This window comes from Cervus elaphus, chromosome 30 (genome assembly GCF_910594005.1).
Source record: "Cervus elaphus chromosome 30, mCerEla1.1, whole genome shotgun sequence".
Taxonomy (NCBI): Eukaryota; Metazoa; Chordata; class Mammalia; order Artiodactyla; family Cervidae; genus Cervus; species Cervus elaphus.
Window position 1 is genome coordinate 83,028,158 of NC_057844.1, and position 17,193 is coordinate 83,045,350.

Genomic DNA, 17,193 nt, shown 5'->3' on the forward strand with positions numbered 1-17,193 from the left:
TACTTTTAGTTTCATTCATTTCTGTTATTTTAAAATAACAAACTCAGTTTTGTAATTTTGACATATCTTTACATTTTAGTAGGTGTGTTCATCAGCTGAGGCTTCCAGAATGAAAGACAACACACGGAGTGGCTTAAACCCCAGAAAGCTTTTTCCTTGCAGTTCTGGAGACTGGAAGTTCAGAATCAGGGCACTGGCTGACTCATTTCTGGTGAAGGTTTTCTTTCTGACTTGCAGACCACCGCTTTCTCCTTGTGTCTTCACATGGTACAGAGAGAATAAACAGCCTCTTTGGTGTCTCTTTTAAGGACACTAACCCTATAGGTTCGGGTCACCACCCTTTTGACCTCCCTTCACCTTTATAACCTCCTAAAGGCCCTATCCAGCTTCCCTGGTGGCTCAGTGGTGAAGAATCTGCCTGCAATGCAGGAGACATAGTTTCGACCCCTGGATTGGGAAGATCCCTTGGAAGAAGAAATGGCAACCCACTGCAATATCTTGTCTGCCCGCGGACAGAGGAGTCCCATGGACTGTAGGAGCCCCACGTCCATGGGGTCGCAAAGAACTGGACACAACTTAGGGCCTTTTCTTGTTGTTAATCACTATCTCCAAAAAGTGTTTTATGCTGGTTAGAGCTTAAACATGTGAATTTGGAGGAGGGGGACCATTCAGTCCATAGTGACAGACAAATTGAGTGTTCAGTGAAGTTTAAGCCAAAGCTTTTTCTTAACATTTTTAAAGATCCTTTAAGCATTCTGTAACCTTAAATACATATTCTTAAGTGACAGAGGCTGGTCTGAAAAGGCTGTATACTGTATGATTATACTATTTGACGTTCGAGAGAAAATCAAACTATTGAGACACTGAAATCATTAGAGGTTGCCAGGGATCGGGGCGGGGGGAATACATAGGTGGAGAAGGGAGTCTTTAGGGCAGTGGAACTTCTCTGTATGACCCTGTAAGCATAGATAACTGACGTTACACATATGTACAAATCCAGAGGACATGCAACACCAGTGTGGCCTTGATGAAAGGATGTAGGAGTAGCCAGGCTGTAAAGATCAGGCCTCCCATCCTGATCCTTGATGTGATCCGTGGGCCTTGGGTGATAATGATGTTTCAGTGTAGGTTTGTGATGGTAACAGAAGTGCCACCCTGGTGAGGGATGTTGATAATAGGAAAGGCTATGCAGGAGGGGACCGGCGTATATGGGAGATTTCTGTCCCTTCCTGTCAATTTTGCTGTGAATCTAAAGCAGCTCTAAAAAATAAAATCAGAAAGCAATGAAAGGATGTTAGCCGCATAACGTCAAATGTGATCCTTGCGGAATACCTTTTCAGTTTTTCCTGTCAGGTCTTTGTAATTGTGTCACAGGCACTGAAAGCAGCTGTCATCATGTTGCATTGATCTGGTATCAAACGAGGAGAAGTCAGTGTTCAGGTTTCATGTGCTTATGTTATCTATGGAATCAGTTTAGTCAGTTCAGTCGCTCAGTCGTGTCCGACCCTTTGTGACCCCATGGACTGCAGCACGCCAGGCCTCCCTGTCCGTCACCAACTCTTGGTGTTTACTCAAACTCATGTCCATTGAGTTGGTGAGGCCATCCAACCATCTCATCCTCTGTTGTCCCCTTCTCCTCCTGCCCCCAATCCCTCCCAGCATCAGGGTCTTTTCCAATGAGTCAACTCTTCGCATGAGGTGGCCAAAGTACTGGAGTTTCAGCTTCAGCATCAGCCCTTCCAATGAACATTCAGGACTGATTTCCTCTAGGATGGACTGGTTGGATATTTCACTCGTATCTCCCGCTGTGAGCATCGCGCCATCGCTGTCGTCACTCATTCTTGGCCTCAAGCTGCTTGGTTTCTCAGCAGGACTATCCATCAACTGGATTCTTCACCCACACTTCCCAGGAGGGCTTTAGAGAAGCCTTCTCAGAGCAATCAAGTTCTGATTCACAGTTTAAAGAGAAACATATCATGTGTAATTCAAGACGAACAAAATCCACAGCATCTCCCCTTCCAGATTTTTACAAAATGTAGGTCTTATCAAATGATAACTTCATAAGTGGGACTTCCCAGGTGGCTCAGTGATAAAGAACCTGCCTGCCAAGCAGGAGATGTGGGTTCAATCCCTGGTTCAGGAAGATCCCCTGGAGGAGGAAATGGCAATGCCCTTCAGTATTCTTGCCTGAGAAATTCCGTGGACAGAGGAGCCTGGCAGGCTACAGTCTGTGGGATCACAAAGAGTAGGACACAACTTAGTGGCTAAACAACAATAAACTACGTAAATGAATATTCAAGGCTTGATTTGAACGTTTTTTTCTTGGTTCTGATAGTGATCAAAATTCACATTAGCTTTATCATATCTCTGAGAATGTAGGCTTTTTTTTAAAGATACTTAAAAATGTATGATATTCTTTCTTCTCTTTCACTTTGTACTGTTCTTGCCTTCTATTCCGCCTCTCTCTACCTGCCCTCTTCCATGCTCTTTTTAATTTCCCACCTGTTTGACTTCTCTCTCTTCTCCTCTCTCGTCTTTCCTTTCATGGTATATTTATTTAAATTTGGCTCCAGCTTAAAATTCAGGTCATTGTATTCTGTTCAGTGAAGGTGTGTTTTCCTGGGAGTGAAGAGAGAGGAGGATGCGGTCGTGCAGACTTGCTCCGGTTCGGGACTGCTTTCGGAGCTTTGTGCCCTGGGAGCCCCTTAACCTCACTAAGCCCTGTCTGTCAGATGGGAACACATTACTCAGCTTACCTGGTTGTTTTGAAGATGACAAAGGCTAAGCTTGCAATATGACGGCACAGTTACCAAGCATGAATGAACACTCAGTAAGACACAGTTACTGTTTCTGAGATTGTTACTTGTATGGACGGACTGTAAGGTTTTGTCCACGTAGCTTAGTCTTCTGTGCATTCATTTGTCTGTTCTTACTTCATATAATTCCTCTTTTTGGCAATGTAAGTATAAATCACTTTTAAAAAGTAATAATCTAAGATCGTACTTTAAGAGCTTACAAAAACACTTTCACATATATTATCCTAATTCTGAAAATTCATTTTCACTTCTTAACCGACACTCAAGTTTCAAATTGAGTGTTTCAGCTGACCAAACAAACTCAAGATGCCTAGAATCACAAGTGTTTCTTTTACACAGTGTCCAGTGCTCTTTGGGGAAAAGACTGCAAGCTCCAGGTTCATTTCTCATAGCCCTACTGACCCGGGACAGTTGTATACCTGGGAGACAAAGTGTGTGTTCCATGCTGCATGTGCCTAGAGGGATTTTGAAGGTTGGCACTGGTTCTCTTTCTGTACCAACACCCAGGTACACAAAAGTGTAAATCCTCAACAAGCAAAGGACCTGATAAACTGCACTCTCTAAGAAACGTCTCAGGCAATAAAAAGCCAGCGTCAAGTGTAAGTCGCTCAGTCGTGTCCTACTGTTTGTGAACCCACAGACTATAGCCCTCCAGGCTCCTCTGTCCGTGGGGTTCTCCAGGCAAGAATACTGGAGTGGGTTCCATCCCTTCTCCAGGGGATCTTCCTGACCCAGTGATGGAAACCAATCCTCCTGCATTGCGGGCAGATTCTTTACCGTCTGAGCCACCAGAGAAGCCCTACAAAGCATGAAATGGCAAACAGCTGAAGTTAAGGGTCTTTGCCTCTGAGCTCTCAGGGAAGCCCCCCAAAGCAGGGAGCAGCTGTTAAAGTGCTGGGCAGGCAGGATGAGGGCTTCAGCTTTGGGAAGCGCGGTGTTTGGTCAGATCGTCGCCCCTTTCCCTGGTAGGACCATCCCAGGCAGCTCTTTTTTCTTTTTTTTAATTTCCTCTTCCCTCTTCATTCATGCATCCTTGGTTCTTTCGTCCTAAACAACGTCTCCCCAGGGTCTTCTTGTACTTATTCCATTTGTCAGAACTCCTCTTTGCCCACCGAATTTCTGGTTCCTTGACATACACTGCATATGTCCCATAGAGAGAAAACACAGTCAAACAAAAGAGAACAAAGCAGTGAATCTGACAGCACTCACAGCCATGTTGACAAGTGGGAACAGGAAGGGGTGAATTCAGAGTATTTCCAAGATGTAAATTCCTTTTGGATCTTAAAACATTTATCAAAATGCTCTCTAATTTCTCCCTGACTTTCCACCCTGAATTATGTATGTCTTGTGTTTGAGATCTCTAGTTTTGGAAGTATGTCTGTATATAAAGTGTGCATGCTCAGTCGTGTCTGACTCTTTGTGACCCCCATGGTCTGTAGCCCGCCAGGCTCCCCTGTCTGTGGTGCTTCTCGGGCAGAATGACTGGAGTGGGTAGCCATTTCCTTCTCTAGGGATATATAAAGAGGAGAAAGTATATGTGTGTTTGCACATGTATCCTGGAGGAGGGCATGGCAACCTGGTCCAGTATTATTGCCTGCAGAACCCCGTGGACAGAGGAGCCTGGTGGACTCCAGTCCATGGGCTCCGGAAGAGTGAGACACGACTGAGCCCGGCAATGCATATGGATATGTGTGTATCGCCATAAGAGCCACGATGATCGATCCTAGTGAAGATGTTAGTTTTTTGTTTTTTTACATATTTATGCTGTCTCAGTTTTGACTCTAGTCATAATTGTTTGGGAGCCACTGGTAGCGTACACTACTGAGCCTTCAGCTCTGAACATAAAAATATCCGCAGACATACTTCTGTTTTTCTTTCTACTGGTTGTCAGCTGTCATAATGCTTCAGGAATCTTTATAAAGTATGTGTCCCTTGGGGAGCCTTGCTTAAGACTGATTATCAGAGCTTCATTCCTGATCAGTCTGGAATGTGACATGATAAATACAAGGAATTCTTCCCTTGATCTACCCGAACTCTGTATTTTCATGTTTCATCACGACAAGCCGGCTGGGAAGTCTTCACATTTTTACTGTCAGCCTAGTACTTTCTCTCACCATGGAGCAGCTGTGACTGTAGATGAAAATCCTCAAGAATTCCAAGGAGATGCTGCAATAGTTCTTTCAGGCTCGTTGGGACAAATGTGAAACTTCCGTCAGTGCTGTTCATGCTTTTTTTTTTTTTTTAACGTTAATGTGCACTCAGAAATTTGCATTCAGCTCCTTAGAGCAGTGACTATAAGAGAATTTTATTATCTTAGCGTAAATCATCACTTTTAAAGGAAAAAAAAAATCCTGCTAGGATTTTCTCTTTTATGGTTGTTTTGGAAGTTCAACATGTATGGTAACTTGCTAGAGATGTTTGTCTATGTCTGTAAAACTAAACATTGTCCATTTCTGACTTGTAAATGATAGATTTTCATCTAATTAAATAATTCAAATTCATCTCATTTATTTGAAGTATTTTCCAGTTTTTCAACTCTTGTCACTCAACATTAATTGAATAGGAAAACAATTTATTATTTCTTTCTTTCTAGCAGAATTACCTTAACCTCACCACTGCCTTAAGAGTAATGTAGGACAGAATAAAAATTATAAGCCAAAATTCTAGAGACTGTTGTGGGATTCCAGCACCTTCTTCCATGTGTGCGGAAGCTAACGTCTGTGTACACTGCTTTCTTCCCACTTCAGTTTCCTGAAAAGAGTTTTCCTTTAGTTTTGGAAGCACTGCAAACGTGAGTGCTTTGACAGCTGGCCTTGCCGAGGGCTCAGCGCAGTTCATGCCTGGGCAAATTAGACAGACTTCAGGGCGTGATGGATGCTGGGTCACATGAGGCACGTGTGTGTTGGCGTGTGTGTGTGCGTCCGTGTGCAGGCTGGTGGGCACAGAAACAGATTCTCATCTGAGTACATTGCTACAGTTGTTGAGGTTTTTTTGCTGCGTTTAAGTGAGCCATATCATCTTTTAATCACGTGGCCTCTAAACTTTTGACATGTAATTGAAACTGGAACATTCAGCTGTGAGGACAGTTGATTGGGAAGCAGTTAGAATTCATCTTACCTGGTTTTCCCTCAGGCCAAGCTGATGCCTCCCGCTCCCAATGATGACCTGGCGACGCTCAGCGAGCTCACCGACAGCAGCCTGCTTTATGAAATTCAGAAGCGCTTTGGGAACAATCAGATTTACGTAAGTGCCCTTGAAATTGGCTTTTGCACGGCTTTGTCTTGCTGCATATATTTTCCCTTCCGTGATGCTAATATTACAAGGAGTGGGCTCTTTGTTACTTAGGGTCATGCCGATAGCTTAAGGTGGATTTCTCAGAGTTCAGGTCTATTCTTTTCAGTTTCAGCAACGATCCATGCTTCAGAGTTGTTAAAAGTGAAAACCCTGAGGGCAGACAACTTTCCTGTTGTCGTGTTTGCTGGAGGAGAAGATCCTGCTTAGAACCCGCAGGATCTACAAATCAGTTATAAAAATGCTGTTTGTTTCATCTGCTTTAACTCGGCCGCTTAGATCTGGAAAAGGAAGCCAGAGAGGAAAAGCTAAGTGAGCTTGGAGGGCTTGCCTCTATTTGCATGAAAAAAGATAAGTTTTTCCAAATTATCAAGAAATGCCTTTGTCTGTTGAGTAAGTAATTTATACACACATCTCTGATAATAAGATACAGATATATGACTTAGATGACAAACAGCACAGAGGATTGATTTGCTTGGTTCTACTCTGGTTTATATGTGTTACTTCTTCCAGTACGTGGATGGGTTTTGGCAGTATGTAATCTCAGACTCTCTTTCTGTCTCTCTCTCTCATTGATTTCATTAAATTCAACTCAGAGCAATTCAATCAGAAGGTCTACAGAGAAATCTGATTATGCACATGTCTGCTATCCCTTTTGGATTACACCCCCCTTTTTTTTTCCTCCTCCACTGAGCAATTGATTAAGTAATTTTCATGTAAATGTGAAATCTGAGATTTCTTTACAAGTAATAAATTGCCAGGTGCTGATTAACCTATGAAAATTCAGGGCAGCGTCTTAACACTTGGATAAATTGCCTGCCACTGTAAATACACTTAAAATTAAATACTTCTTTCAGAATTAATGGAATTGAGTCATCAGCATGAAGTGGCAGAGCCTGATTACTTTGGTCTCTGCTACTGCCTTGCCCCTTGTGAGTTTTGGACCATTGTCTCTCTTTCCATAGCGTCTTGCTGATTCTTCTTCCTGTTAACTTCTTAGTCACATTATCGGAAGACCACTGCTTGAATAATTTTAAAGTCTGTATTTTATATTGGAGTAGAGCCAATAAGCAAGGCTGTGATGGTTCCAGGTGCACGGTGAAGGGACTGAGCCGTCCATATACGTGTAGCCATTCACCTCCAAACCCCACTGCTATCCAGGCTGCCACATGACACTCAGCAGAGTTCCGTGTGCTGTAGGGCGGATCCTTGTTGGTTATCCATTTTAAATCTAGCAGTGTGTACAAGCTCCCTCTTTCCTTCACTCCTTCCCCTTGGTAACCATAAGTTTGTTCTCTAAATCTGTGTTGAATGGTTTTAATTTCCTTTCTTTCATTCATGCTTTTCAAGTGACTTTCTCTCCCAAATATCATTTAGTCCACAGCTTCCCTGGTAGCTCAGCTGGTAAAAAATCTGCCTGCAATGAGGGAGACCTGGGTTCGATCCCTGGGTGGGAAAGATCCCCTGGAGAAGGGAAAGGCTACCCACTCCAGTATTCTGGCCTGGAGAATTCTATGGACTGTATAGTCCATGGGGTCACAAAGATTCGAACACAACTGAGCGACTTTCACTTTGCCTGCCAGTGGCCACCATCCTCGTTGTCCTGTCCCCAAGAGCCTCTTAACTTTCTAGAGGAAACTTCATCACTTTTCAGTCTGATCCCACAAGGAACTAGGGCCATTTTTGTAAAGAAGAAATGTAATCTCAAAACTCTCGGTCGTAGAATTTTTCTGTAGCTTGTCATTTTCCATGGAAGGATGGCTACATGTCCTTATTCTCTGTCTGGCCCCTAAATACAATCACTGGTGATTCCTAGTCACTGCCCTCCTTCCTGCATCTGGGACTCCCCTTAGACTTTTTCCCTGGAGTTCTCTTTTTCCCTCCATGAAGTGCAAAGCTCTCCCTCTTGGTACTTCTTCAGTCTCTATGTAAACCTTCCCAGGGCTTCCGGATTAAGTTACTGTGGACCAACCTTCTTCGGCTTTTCTGCACACCCCACTAAGTAGGAGCCAAATAATGGCTTTCATGTTTCTCTTTTAACCCTGATAGAGCCTTACTTTTTTTGCCTTGTTTGATAATATGTGTGTGCATGCTAAGTCATTTCAGTTGTTTCCAACTCTGCATTATGGACCGTGGCCTGCCAGGCACCTCTGTCCGTGGGATTCTCCAGGCAAGAATACTGGAGTGGGTTGCTGTGCCCTCCTCCAGGGGAGCTTCCTGACCCAGGCATTGAACTGGTGTTCTGCACTGGCAGGTGGATTCTTTACCATTAGCGCCACCTGAGAAGCCCCATTTGATGATATAGGGGCTGTTAATTTAAAAATTTGGCTGGAAGTCAGCATATTAGACATTTCTGTTCTGTTTCTGATCCTTGCAGAAAGCTGTTTTATCATTAAAATCAGTGTTTTATCATTAAGCAAGTTATTACCACATGTGTAATTACTCCTTATAGATTAAGAAAGTTCCATGAGTAGTTTTTAAAGTTATTATTATTTTTAATCAAGAGTGGGAATTGACTATTATTAAATGCTTTTTGCATTTATTGAGATAATCATATAAATTTTATTCTTGACTTCTTAGTAATACAAATTACAAGAGTTGATTTTCTGATATGAAGCCAACATTGAATTACTAGAATAAAGCCTCTTTGGTTGAAATTTATTATTTGTTGAATGTACTATTGGATTCAGTTTGTCTGTATTTTTCTCATTATTTTAGCATGTGTTTTAATGAAGGAAAACAGCCTATAATTTTCTTTCAATATATTTGTTTTTAATACTAAGTTTATGCAGACCTCTTGAAATGAAGTGATTCATGTTCCCTCTTTTGCTACTTTCTGGAATAATTTGTATGAAATTTGTTTATTTTTACATCAGTGTTGGCAAGAATTCACTGGTGAATTCTTAGTTTTCTTTGCGGGAAGATTTTAGACATAGATTCAATTTGTTACCGAAAATAAATCAAGTTAGATTTCTGACATCTTACTGCATTTGTTTCGGTAAGACTGTGGATTATTGTCCACATCGTCTAATTATCTAAACTTGGTGACTAAAATGTGATTTCTGAAAGCCTCTTCATCTGTTTCCCTGTCAGTGGGATCTGTAGTGATGTCTTATTTGGGATATTGGTGGTCTGTGCATTTCCTCTTCTTTCCTCCGTCTTGTTAGGACACCAGGTTTTGATTCGATTTTTCCAATGAGTGCCTTTTAGCTTTAGTTTTTCACTCCATGGCTTTTGTTTACTAATTCTGTTCATTTCTGCTCATATGTTGGTTACTTATTTCTGATAATTTCATGTTATTTGATGAGTTCCTAGAAACATTTACTTAGAGCATTACCTGCCTGTCTTATTTTTTAGCAGGCAATAATTTTCATATCAAGTATACCTCTAGTAGCATCTCACATGTTATGATATATCATAATTAAAATGCTTTCTCATTTGCATTATGATTTCTCTTTTTGAGTCATAGGTTATTTGCAAATGTATAATACCAACACATTTGGTGATTTTCTAGCTGTCCATGGTTAATTTGCATCATAATCCATGGTCAGAGAATGTACTTTATGTGACTCAGACTCTTTAAGTGTAATGGAACTGGTCGGTATTCAATTTAAATGAACTTACTTTGTGTGGTTCTTGGTAATAGTGTTCTATGTAAGTTAATTATTCCACTTGGTAGTTATTTATTTCAAAATTTTGTCTGTGTGTTCAATTAATTACTTAAGACCGTCATTTCACTTGTTATGTGTTTAATGAGACAAGCTTATTGGTTTAATTTTATGTGAATTTGAGTTTTCTATTTATTTACAAACTTTTAAAACAATTCACAAGATGCTAAAGTGTGATTTTTATTTATTCTCTATCGTTTGCTCAGTGATTTTAAAATTATATAATATTTAACTTTAAAAGTGCTATTTATATGGTCTGATAACAATTTCCTTTCTTTCCATTTAATAGACTTTTATTGGGGATATCCTCCTCCTGGTTAATCCATTCAAGGAGATTCCAATTTATTCCACCGTGGTGAGTATAAAATTTAAAATGTCCTTTAATAATGTAGAGTAACCACTTACTAGACATACCTAAATATCAAATGATTAAGAAGAAAAAGCAAAATAGGGAGTAACATCAAGCTTCTCAGAACATTCTGCCCTGAGTGGTTACATAATAGTGACTTTATTTTTTCTGAGAAAATATTGAAAAGGAATGTTATTTTATCAAAAGATTCCCTTGCACTTATAATGTGTGATTTTTATGACTGTAGTCCCTAGACAGACTTCTAAAATCAAGTATTATATTAACTCTGTGTTCCCATGCATTTTCGACTAGTTCAAGGTCAGTTGGTTTAGAATTCTTCCTTGAACGCTTTCAGAAGAGCCCTATGATGTTTAGGCGATTGGATCAGACAGGACGGTACTGCCTTTACACATTTTCCTAGCCTTTCCAGCTTTAATCATGAGAGTCAAAATTAAAAGAGAAACTGCTTTTGAAAAAGTATTCAGGCAACTGAAAGCACAGTATGATTTTTGCCAAGTGTTTTGGGATCAAAAATGCCATGATGGGCAGAATCCTTGGTGGGAGCAGGAGAGGAAAGGAGGGAGCGTGTGTTGTTGAAGCAAGGATGCCCTTTAGGTGCTGGAGGTGGGGTGGGAGAGAGAGGGGGAGAGGGAGACGTTCCTCTCTCTAAACTCCCAGGGAATCAACCAAGAACCATCACAGAAAGAGTTCTTGGGTAAAACAGGGTCCCTCACCGCCCGACCCTCCACTCTTCTTAGCAAAAGTCAGTTCCGCTGCTGCTTTAAAGCTGCCTTGAAACCTGCCCACTCTCCTCATCCCACCCAGTCCGACCCCAGTCTCATCCCTGGGCTGTCTGCGGACGTATGGAAGTAGGATTGACTAGGGCAAGAATTACCTGTGTCATTTTGGGTGTTACAGGAGTAGATGAAGGAGAAGGAGGGTGAGGAGGAGAAGGGTTGGGAGGAGGAAGAGGAGGGCATTGGACATACTACTGTGTATAAAATAGGTGACGTAAGTAATAAAGACCTACCATGTGGTAGAGGAGACTCCTCTCCACACTCTGTATTGATCTATATGGGATCAAGTGATCGAGTGAAAGTCGCTCAGTTGTGTCCAACTCTTTGTGACCCCATGGACTGCAGCATGCCAGGCCTCCCTGTCCATCACCAACTCCCGGAGTCCACCCAAGCCCATGTCCATCGAGTCGGTGATGCCATCCAGCCATCTCATCCTCTGTCGTCCCCATCTCCTCCTGCCCCCAATCCCTCCCAGCATCAGGGTCTTTTCCAATGAGTCAACTCTTCGCATGAGGTGGCCAAAGTACTGGAGTTTCAGCTTCAGCATCAGTCCTTCCAATGATCACCCAGGACTGATCTCCTTTAGGATGGACTGGTTGGATCTCCTTGCAGTCCAAGGGACTCTCAAGAGTCTTCTCCAACACCACAGTTCAAAAGCATCAATTCTTCAGTGCTCAGCTTTCTTATAGTCCAACTCACACATTCATCCATGACCACTGGAAAAACCATAGCTTTGACCAGACAGAGCCATCATTAGAGATGCTTAAAATGTGCCTGAGAAGGGCATCATTGCACAAATGGTTTGTGTTTACAAGTGAGACTCAAGATTAGAGATTTCTGTGCTTTTGTGTATTGGAAATGTATCCGTGTCTTCGTGGGGGAAGGGATCCTTTTGACAGAGATGCCGGCCCTGTTCTCCAGGTCTCTGAGCTGTACCTGAGCAGCGCGGGGCAGCGCAACCCCTCCCTGCCGCCTCACATCTTCTCCTGCGCGGAGAGAGCCTTCCACCAGCTTTTCCAGGAGCGGAGACCCCAGTGTTTCATCCTCAGGTGAGCCCGCCGCCCGCCCCTGCCCCGGGCTCGGTTCTGCCCCAGGAGCTTGGCAGTAAACCTGTCCACATGTCTTCTGCTGTACGTTTATTTACTTCCTCATCGGTTTGTGTCCCTGTAAGTCTTTGCAGTGAGTACACTTGACTTGCTACAGAGGAGAAACATCTTTGTTATTACAAACGGCCCCGGGTGTGGCTGGATCGATTTCAACAAACTTAACCTGAAGCTCAATTCATTTTGAAGATTTACAGCTTAGAACCAGAGCGCCTTGCTTTCAAACCTCAGAAAACACTGGGAAAGAAAGGCGTCTGGGACTAGTATTCCACCTTTCTACAAAATGTGGTGCTGTAGCAGCTTGCAGAGGTGAAATTTCCCGGCTGCTTCTAGGTGTTTACCCTTGCTCGTATGACCAGAATTACACACCCAAAGCCATCTTTATTGGAATGCAATGCCAATGTTAGTTCCTAAATGTCAAGATGCTCAGGAGAGTCATTTACATTGGAGCGAAAAAAAAAAAAAAAAGGTAAGGCAAGAAGTAAGGGTGAAATGTGACTGTGTAGTGATAAAGAATTAAAGAAATATTTAAGTATCAAAGTACAATCTGCATTGAGAATTATGTTTTACATCAGGCTACACCTCCATGAGAGGGGGACATCCTTGAATACCCGTCTATGCATAGTCATCCTCAATAGCATCAGTTGAAGATGGAACATGTAAATAAAGCTTTGCACAGCCTGAATCAGAGTGAGATCAAAGAGTGAAGAGGGAAGCCTGGAAAGAACCCAAGTAACATTAAATCTGTAAATAAGCACTTCTTTATATAGTTTTATATTATTAACGCCATCAAAATTCCATGGATGGTCAGATCGACGTGTTGCAGACTTTAGTGTTGTGGTTTTCAAAATAGCATGCAAGTGATTGTTTTTCCACTTGCTCTGAAGGGTCCCCCGGGTGGGGGTTAGGGGACCCAGGCATTCTTGAGCCAAGAAATTCTCCTTTTATCTGCTTTATCTGTTGGGTTTCCTGGTCTTGTTTAGACAAAAAGGGAGACTTTCTCTTTTTTTTTTAATTGGGAGATGGCAAGGAGTGTGTAGTAGTGTTGACAGTAAAAACGACTGATATTTTTGGGAGTTACTAGGTGTCAGGCCCCGTGCTGGGTGCCTCCCACGTGTTACCTTGTTCATCGCTTTAGTGATCTGGTAGGATGCATGTTACTAGGATCATTGTTTGCTGTCATTTTATGTCAAGGGCTGAGTGTTAGAAGCATTAGCTACTTAGTCCGGGGTCTCCCTGGGATGTGAGTCCAGCAGTCTGGCTTCTGAGCCTGAGTGCCGCCCGCCCACACTCACAGCCGCACTCATCCACTGCCGCTCACCTCAGGAGGCTTTTGGAGGCCCCCCAGCCTCCCCTAAAATGACCGTCACAAATCCACAGCCTTCCCTAAATTCTCACTGAATCCACTTAACTCATGTCAAAGACTTTAGTTCTTAGCGAAGCTCTGAAGAGCCAGTGACATCTTTTGGGAACCTGCCGATTACAGAGCTCCCAATGCCAAGCATGTTTCATCAGTGAAGAAATCTGCTTGTTTCTACATGTCCTTGCTCATGGGATTGTTTTTCTATCAGTATTAAGTTTTGTTAACATTCTGTAGAACTAGTGTTCCTTTGGGACATCTTTAAAGGTTAATGATGCCATGTATCAACCCGTTAACTCAGAAAAAAAATTTTTTTTCATTCAAGGGTCAAGAAATGAAGAACGAATCAGTGACCGCAGGGATTTTGTGATGCTTAGTTGAGGCGATTTCTTTCTTCTTTCAAGACTGGTGTTTGTATTAATATGTAGCTTCCCTCGATTGCCTTGACTGCCATGCGGCTTTCTGCATTTATACTAATGAATGAATCAAATAGAAAAATCAAATGACGTCATGTTCTCGTTGAAAGTCGTCATGTCATTTGCTTACCTTCTTTGTGTCTGAGAATTACTTTCTGGTTCCTTTTTTACTATATAACAGGAAGCGTCTATTTTTTTTTTTTTTGTCTTATTTTAGTGGAGAAAGAGGATCTGGAAAGTCTGAAGCCAGCAAACAGATAATGAGACACCTCACCTGCAGGTCTGACTCCAGCAGGCCTATTTTCGATTCCAAATTTAAGCATGTAAGTCACTGGTTTGAGTTGGAGACTATGGTGGGGCCAGAAACAATGTGACTTGCAAATAAAAGGGGAGGCATCTTAATAGGCTTTAAGTTGAACTGTAGGGCTTCCCTGGTGGCTCAGACGGTAAAGAATTCGCCTGCAATGTGGGAGACCTGGGTTTGATCCCCAGGTCGGGAAGATATCCTGGAGAAGGGAACGACTACTTACTCTAGTATTCTTGCCTGGAGAATCCCCTTGGACAGAGGAGCCTGGTGGGCTAGAGTGCATGGGGTTGCAAAGAGTCAGACATGACTGAATGATTTTCACTTCACTTTAACCGCAAGTTGGTCAAAATTTGTGGCAATAAAGGGAAAAAGATTGAGGCCCTATGCAAATGAGTATTGTTTAAGTTAAGATTTATTTTCTTGAGTGTATTTTAAAATTTTGTAGACACTGTTCTCCATACAGTGTGGAGATTTCTTAAAAAACTGGAAATAGAACTGCCATATGACCCAGCAATCCCACTGCTGGGCATATACACCGAGGAAACCAGATCTGAAAGAGACACGTGCACCCCAATGTTCATCGCAGCACTGTTTATAATAGCCAGGACACGGAAGTGACCTAGATGCCCATCAGCAGACGAATGGATAAGGAAGCTGTGGTACATATACACCATGGAATATTACTCAGCCATTAAAAAGAATTCATTTGAATCAGTTCTAATGAGATGGATGAAACTGGAGCCCATTATACAGAGTGAAGTAAGCCAGAAAGATAAAGAACATTACAGCATACTAACGCATATATATGGAATTTAGAAAGATGGTAATGATAACCCTATATGCAAAACAGAAAAAGAGACACAGATGTACAGAACAGACTTTTGGACTCTGTGGGAGAAGGTGAGGGTGGGATGTTTCGAAAGAACAGCATGTATATTATCTATAGTGAAACAGATCACCAGCCCAGGTGGGATGCATGAGACAAGTGCTCGGGCCTGGTGCACTGGGAAGACCCAGAGGGCTTGGGTAGAGAGGGAGGTGGGAGGGGGATCGGGATGGGGAATATGTGTAACTCCATGGCTGATTCATGTCAATGTATGACAAAACCCACTACAATATTGTAAAGTAATTAGCCTCCAACTAATAAAAATAAATGAAAAAAAAAAAGTTAAAACACACACACACAAAATAGTGTAGACATATTCTTTTCTTTTTGTTCAGAACAGTTGAACTGAAAATATGTAATATGATTAGAGTTGATTACTTTTACCGATAAAGAGATAGTCTGGGGTGTAAGTAGGATATTTCTGTGGGGATTGACCAGATAAGCATCCTTTGTAGGGAATTACTGAGAGCTAATTGAGAGCCTGTTGGCAGCTCAGAGAGAGCGGTCCAATTTCACTCAGTAAAATTCAGACAGTTTATTCAAGGAGACACCTGCAATAGTTTGATTCTCTTGTCTTCACGCTGTTCTAGCAAGTTCTGTCAACATGTTTAACAGATCATAAGGAGAAACTCTTCCCAGTTTTTCTCTTTACAAAAAAAGTACGGTCAATCCCTCTACAATGTATCTGTGGTATCATATGTGTTCCTTCATGACTTTAATTCATGACCATTTATTACACTTGATCTACGCACTCAGCACATGAATAATTCTACGGCACAGCTCAAAGTAATCTAACCTTTGGGGCCAACCTGAGACAGCAGTGTGGCTTTGAATCCTGTCACTGTGGGCATGACTTGGGTTTCTCTGGGCAACTTCAGAACAGCTGAGGTCAGCTAAGAGACCAGTTGTTTCTAGTCCCTGTATTTGAGCTTCAGGCTGTGGAAACAGGGACTTTCCACGGCAGTAGGTTTATTGGAACATGAAATTCATGTTTTGGGAAAAAACACAATTGCCTGGGACTTTTCTTCACTAATTCTGGTCCAAGTGAGTTTCAACTTTGAGACATTCAATTCCATTGAAATTCCTTAAATCAGCATTTATTGAGCAACTGTTTGTACAGAGCTGAGTGATGGGGTCACCCTAATTAAGCCATTATCTTTTAGCGAGGAGGGTACAAGTGTTTACTTTTAGAAAGGCCGATTGGTTAACTACTGCCATAATAATAGGGCACAGCTTTTAATGGCAGAACTCTGAACATTTTATAGAAAAAAATTCCAATATAAATGGGAACAAATCACGCCAATAAAATGTGACTCAGTGAATACTGAGGAAATACATATTTCCCTTTGCCTATATTTTTATTTAAAGTTTTATTGTGACACAGTATTCTCATTTGTTTTAAAGTCCAGTAGCAGAACAGAATCAATTTTGCTTTTTTTTTTTGCAGTGTTTCTCTTAGCACATTTGTTTGCTGCCACCTATTGGCCAGGAGGATGATTAAAGATTTAAAAATGCCACTCGTTATTTCAGTTTAATCCTGAATCATGGATCAGTGGTGCCAATGTGTATACAGTGGTGCACAATGAAGGCATGCCACGCATTTACATTGCGTTCAGGGGTTTTAGTCACTTTATATCTTTATTGTTATTCTGTTACAGTGACTAAATGCACCAGCCCAAGATGTTGCTTAGGTTTTAATCCCAGCTCCACTATTTATGTTTTCAATCTTGGGAAATTTTCTAGATTTGTCAATTTCCTTTTCTATAAAATGGAGACTCTAGTTGTAAGGATTAAAAGATGTAATATACACATACATGCATATACATTCATACATATATATGTATGTGTATATAGTTATATATAATTTTATGTATAATGATATACATGTACAGATATACATATGAATATACATGCATGTATGCATATATATATATATATATATATATATATAGTTCCTGGCACATAGTCAGTACAATATAATGTGCAATATAAATGTTTTCTACTATTATCAACAAAAGCAAAATTAAATTCTGCTGTTTGTTGAATGCTTACCATGTTACAGGCACCAAGCTGAACACTTCATACACTGGACTCTGATAATTGCTGATGGCGTTGTTCTATTTAGAATAAAGGAAATGAGGTTTGGAAATTTACAAACCTCACTCAAGGTTAGAGCATTTGTCATTAGCAGAGTTGGAGT

At 41.5% G+C, this 17,193-nt stretch overlaps 1 protein-coding gene across 3 annotated transcripts in view; it reads left to right on the top strand.

Moving 5' to 3' along the window:
- Positions 1–17,193, top strand: part of MYO16 (myosin XVI) — a 504,859-nt gene that overhangs the window by 238,348 nt on the left and 249,318 nt on the right. For all 3 annotated transcript variants that reach the window (XM_043891888.1, XM_043891887.1, XM_043891889.1), the window contains 4 exons: positions 5,949–6,059; positions 10,065–10,130; positions 11,843–11,970; positions 14,018–14,123. In XM_043891888.1, the coding sequence (XP_043747823.1) occupies positions 5,949–6,059; positions 10,065–10,130; positions 11,843–11,970; positions 14,018–14,123 (411 nt within the window). The remainder of the gene's footprint in view (positions 1–5,948; positions 6,060–10,064; positions 10,131–11,842; positions 11,971–14,017; positions 14,124–17,193) is intronic.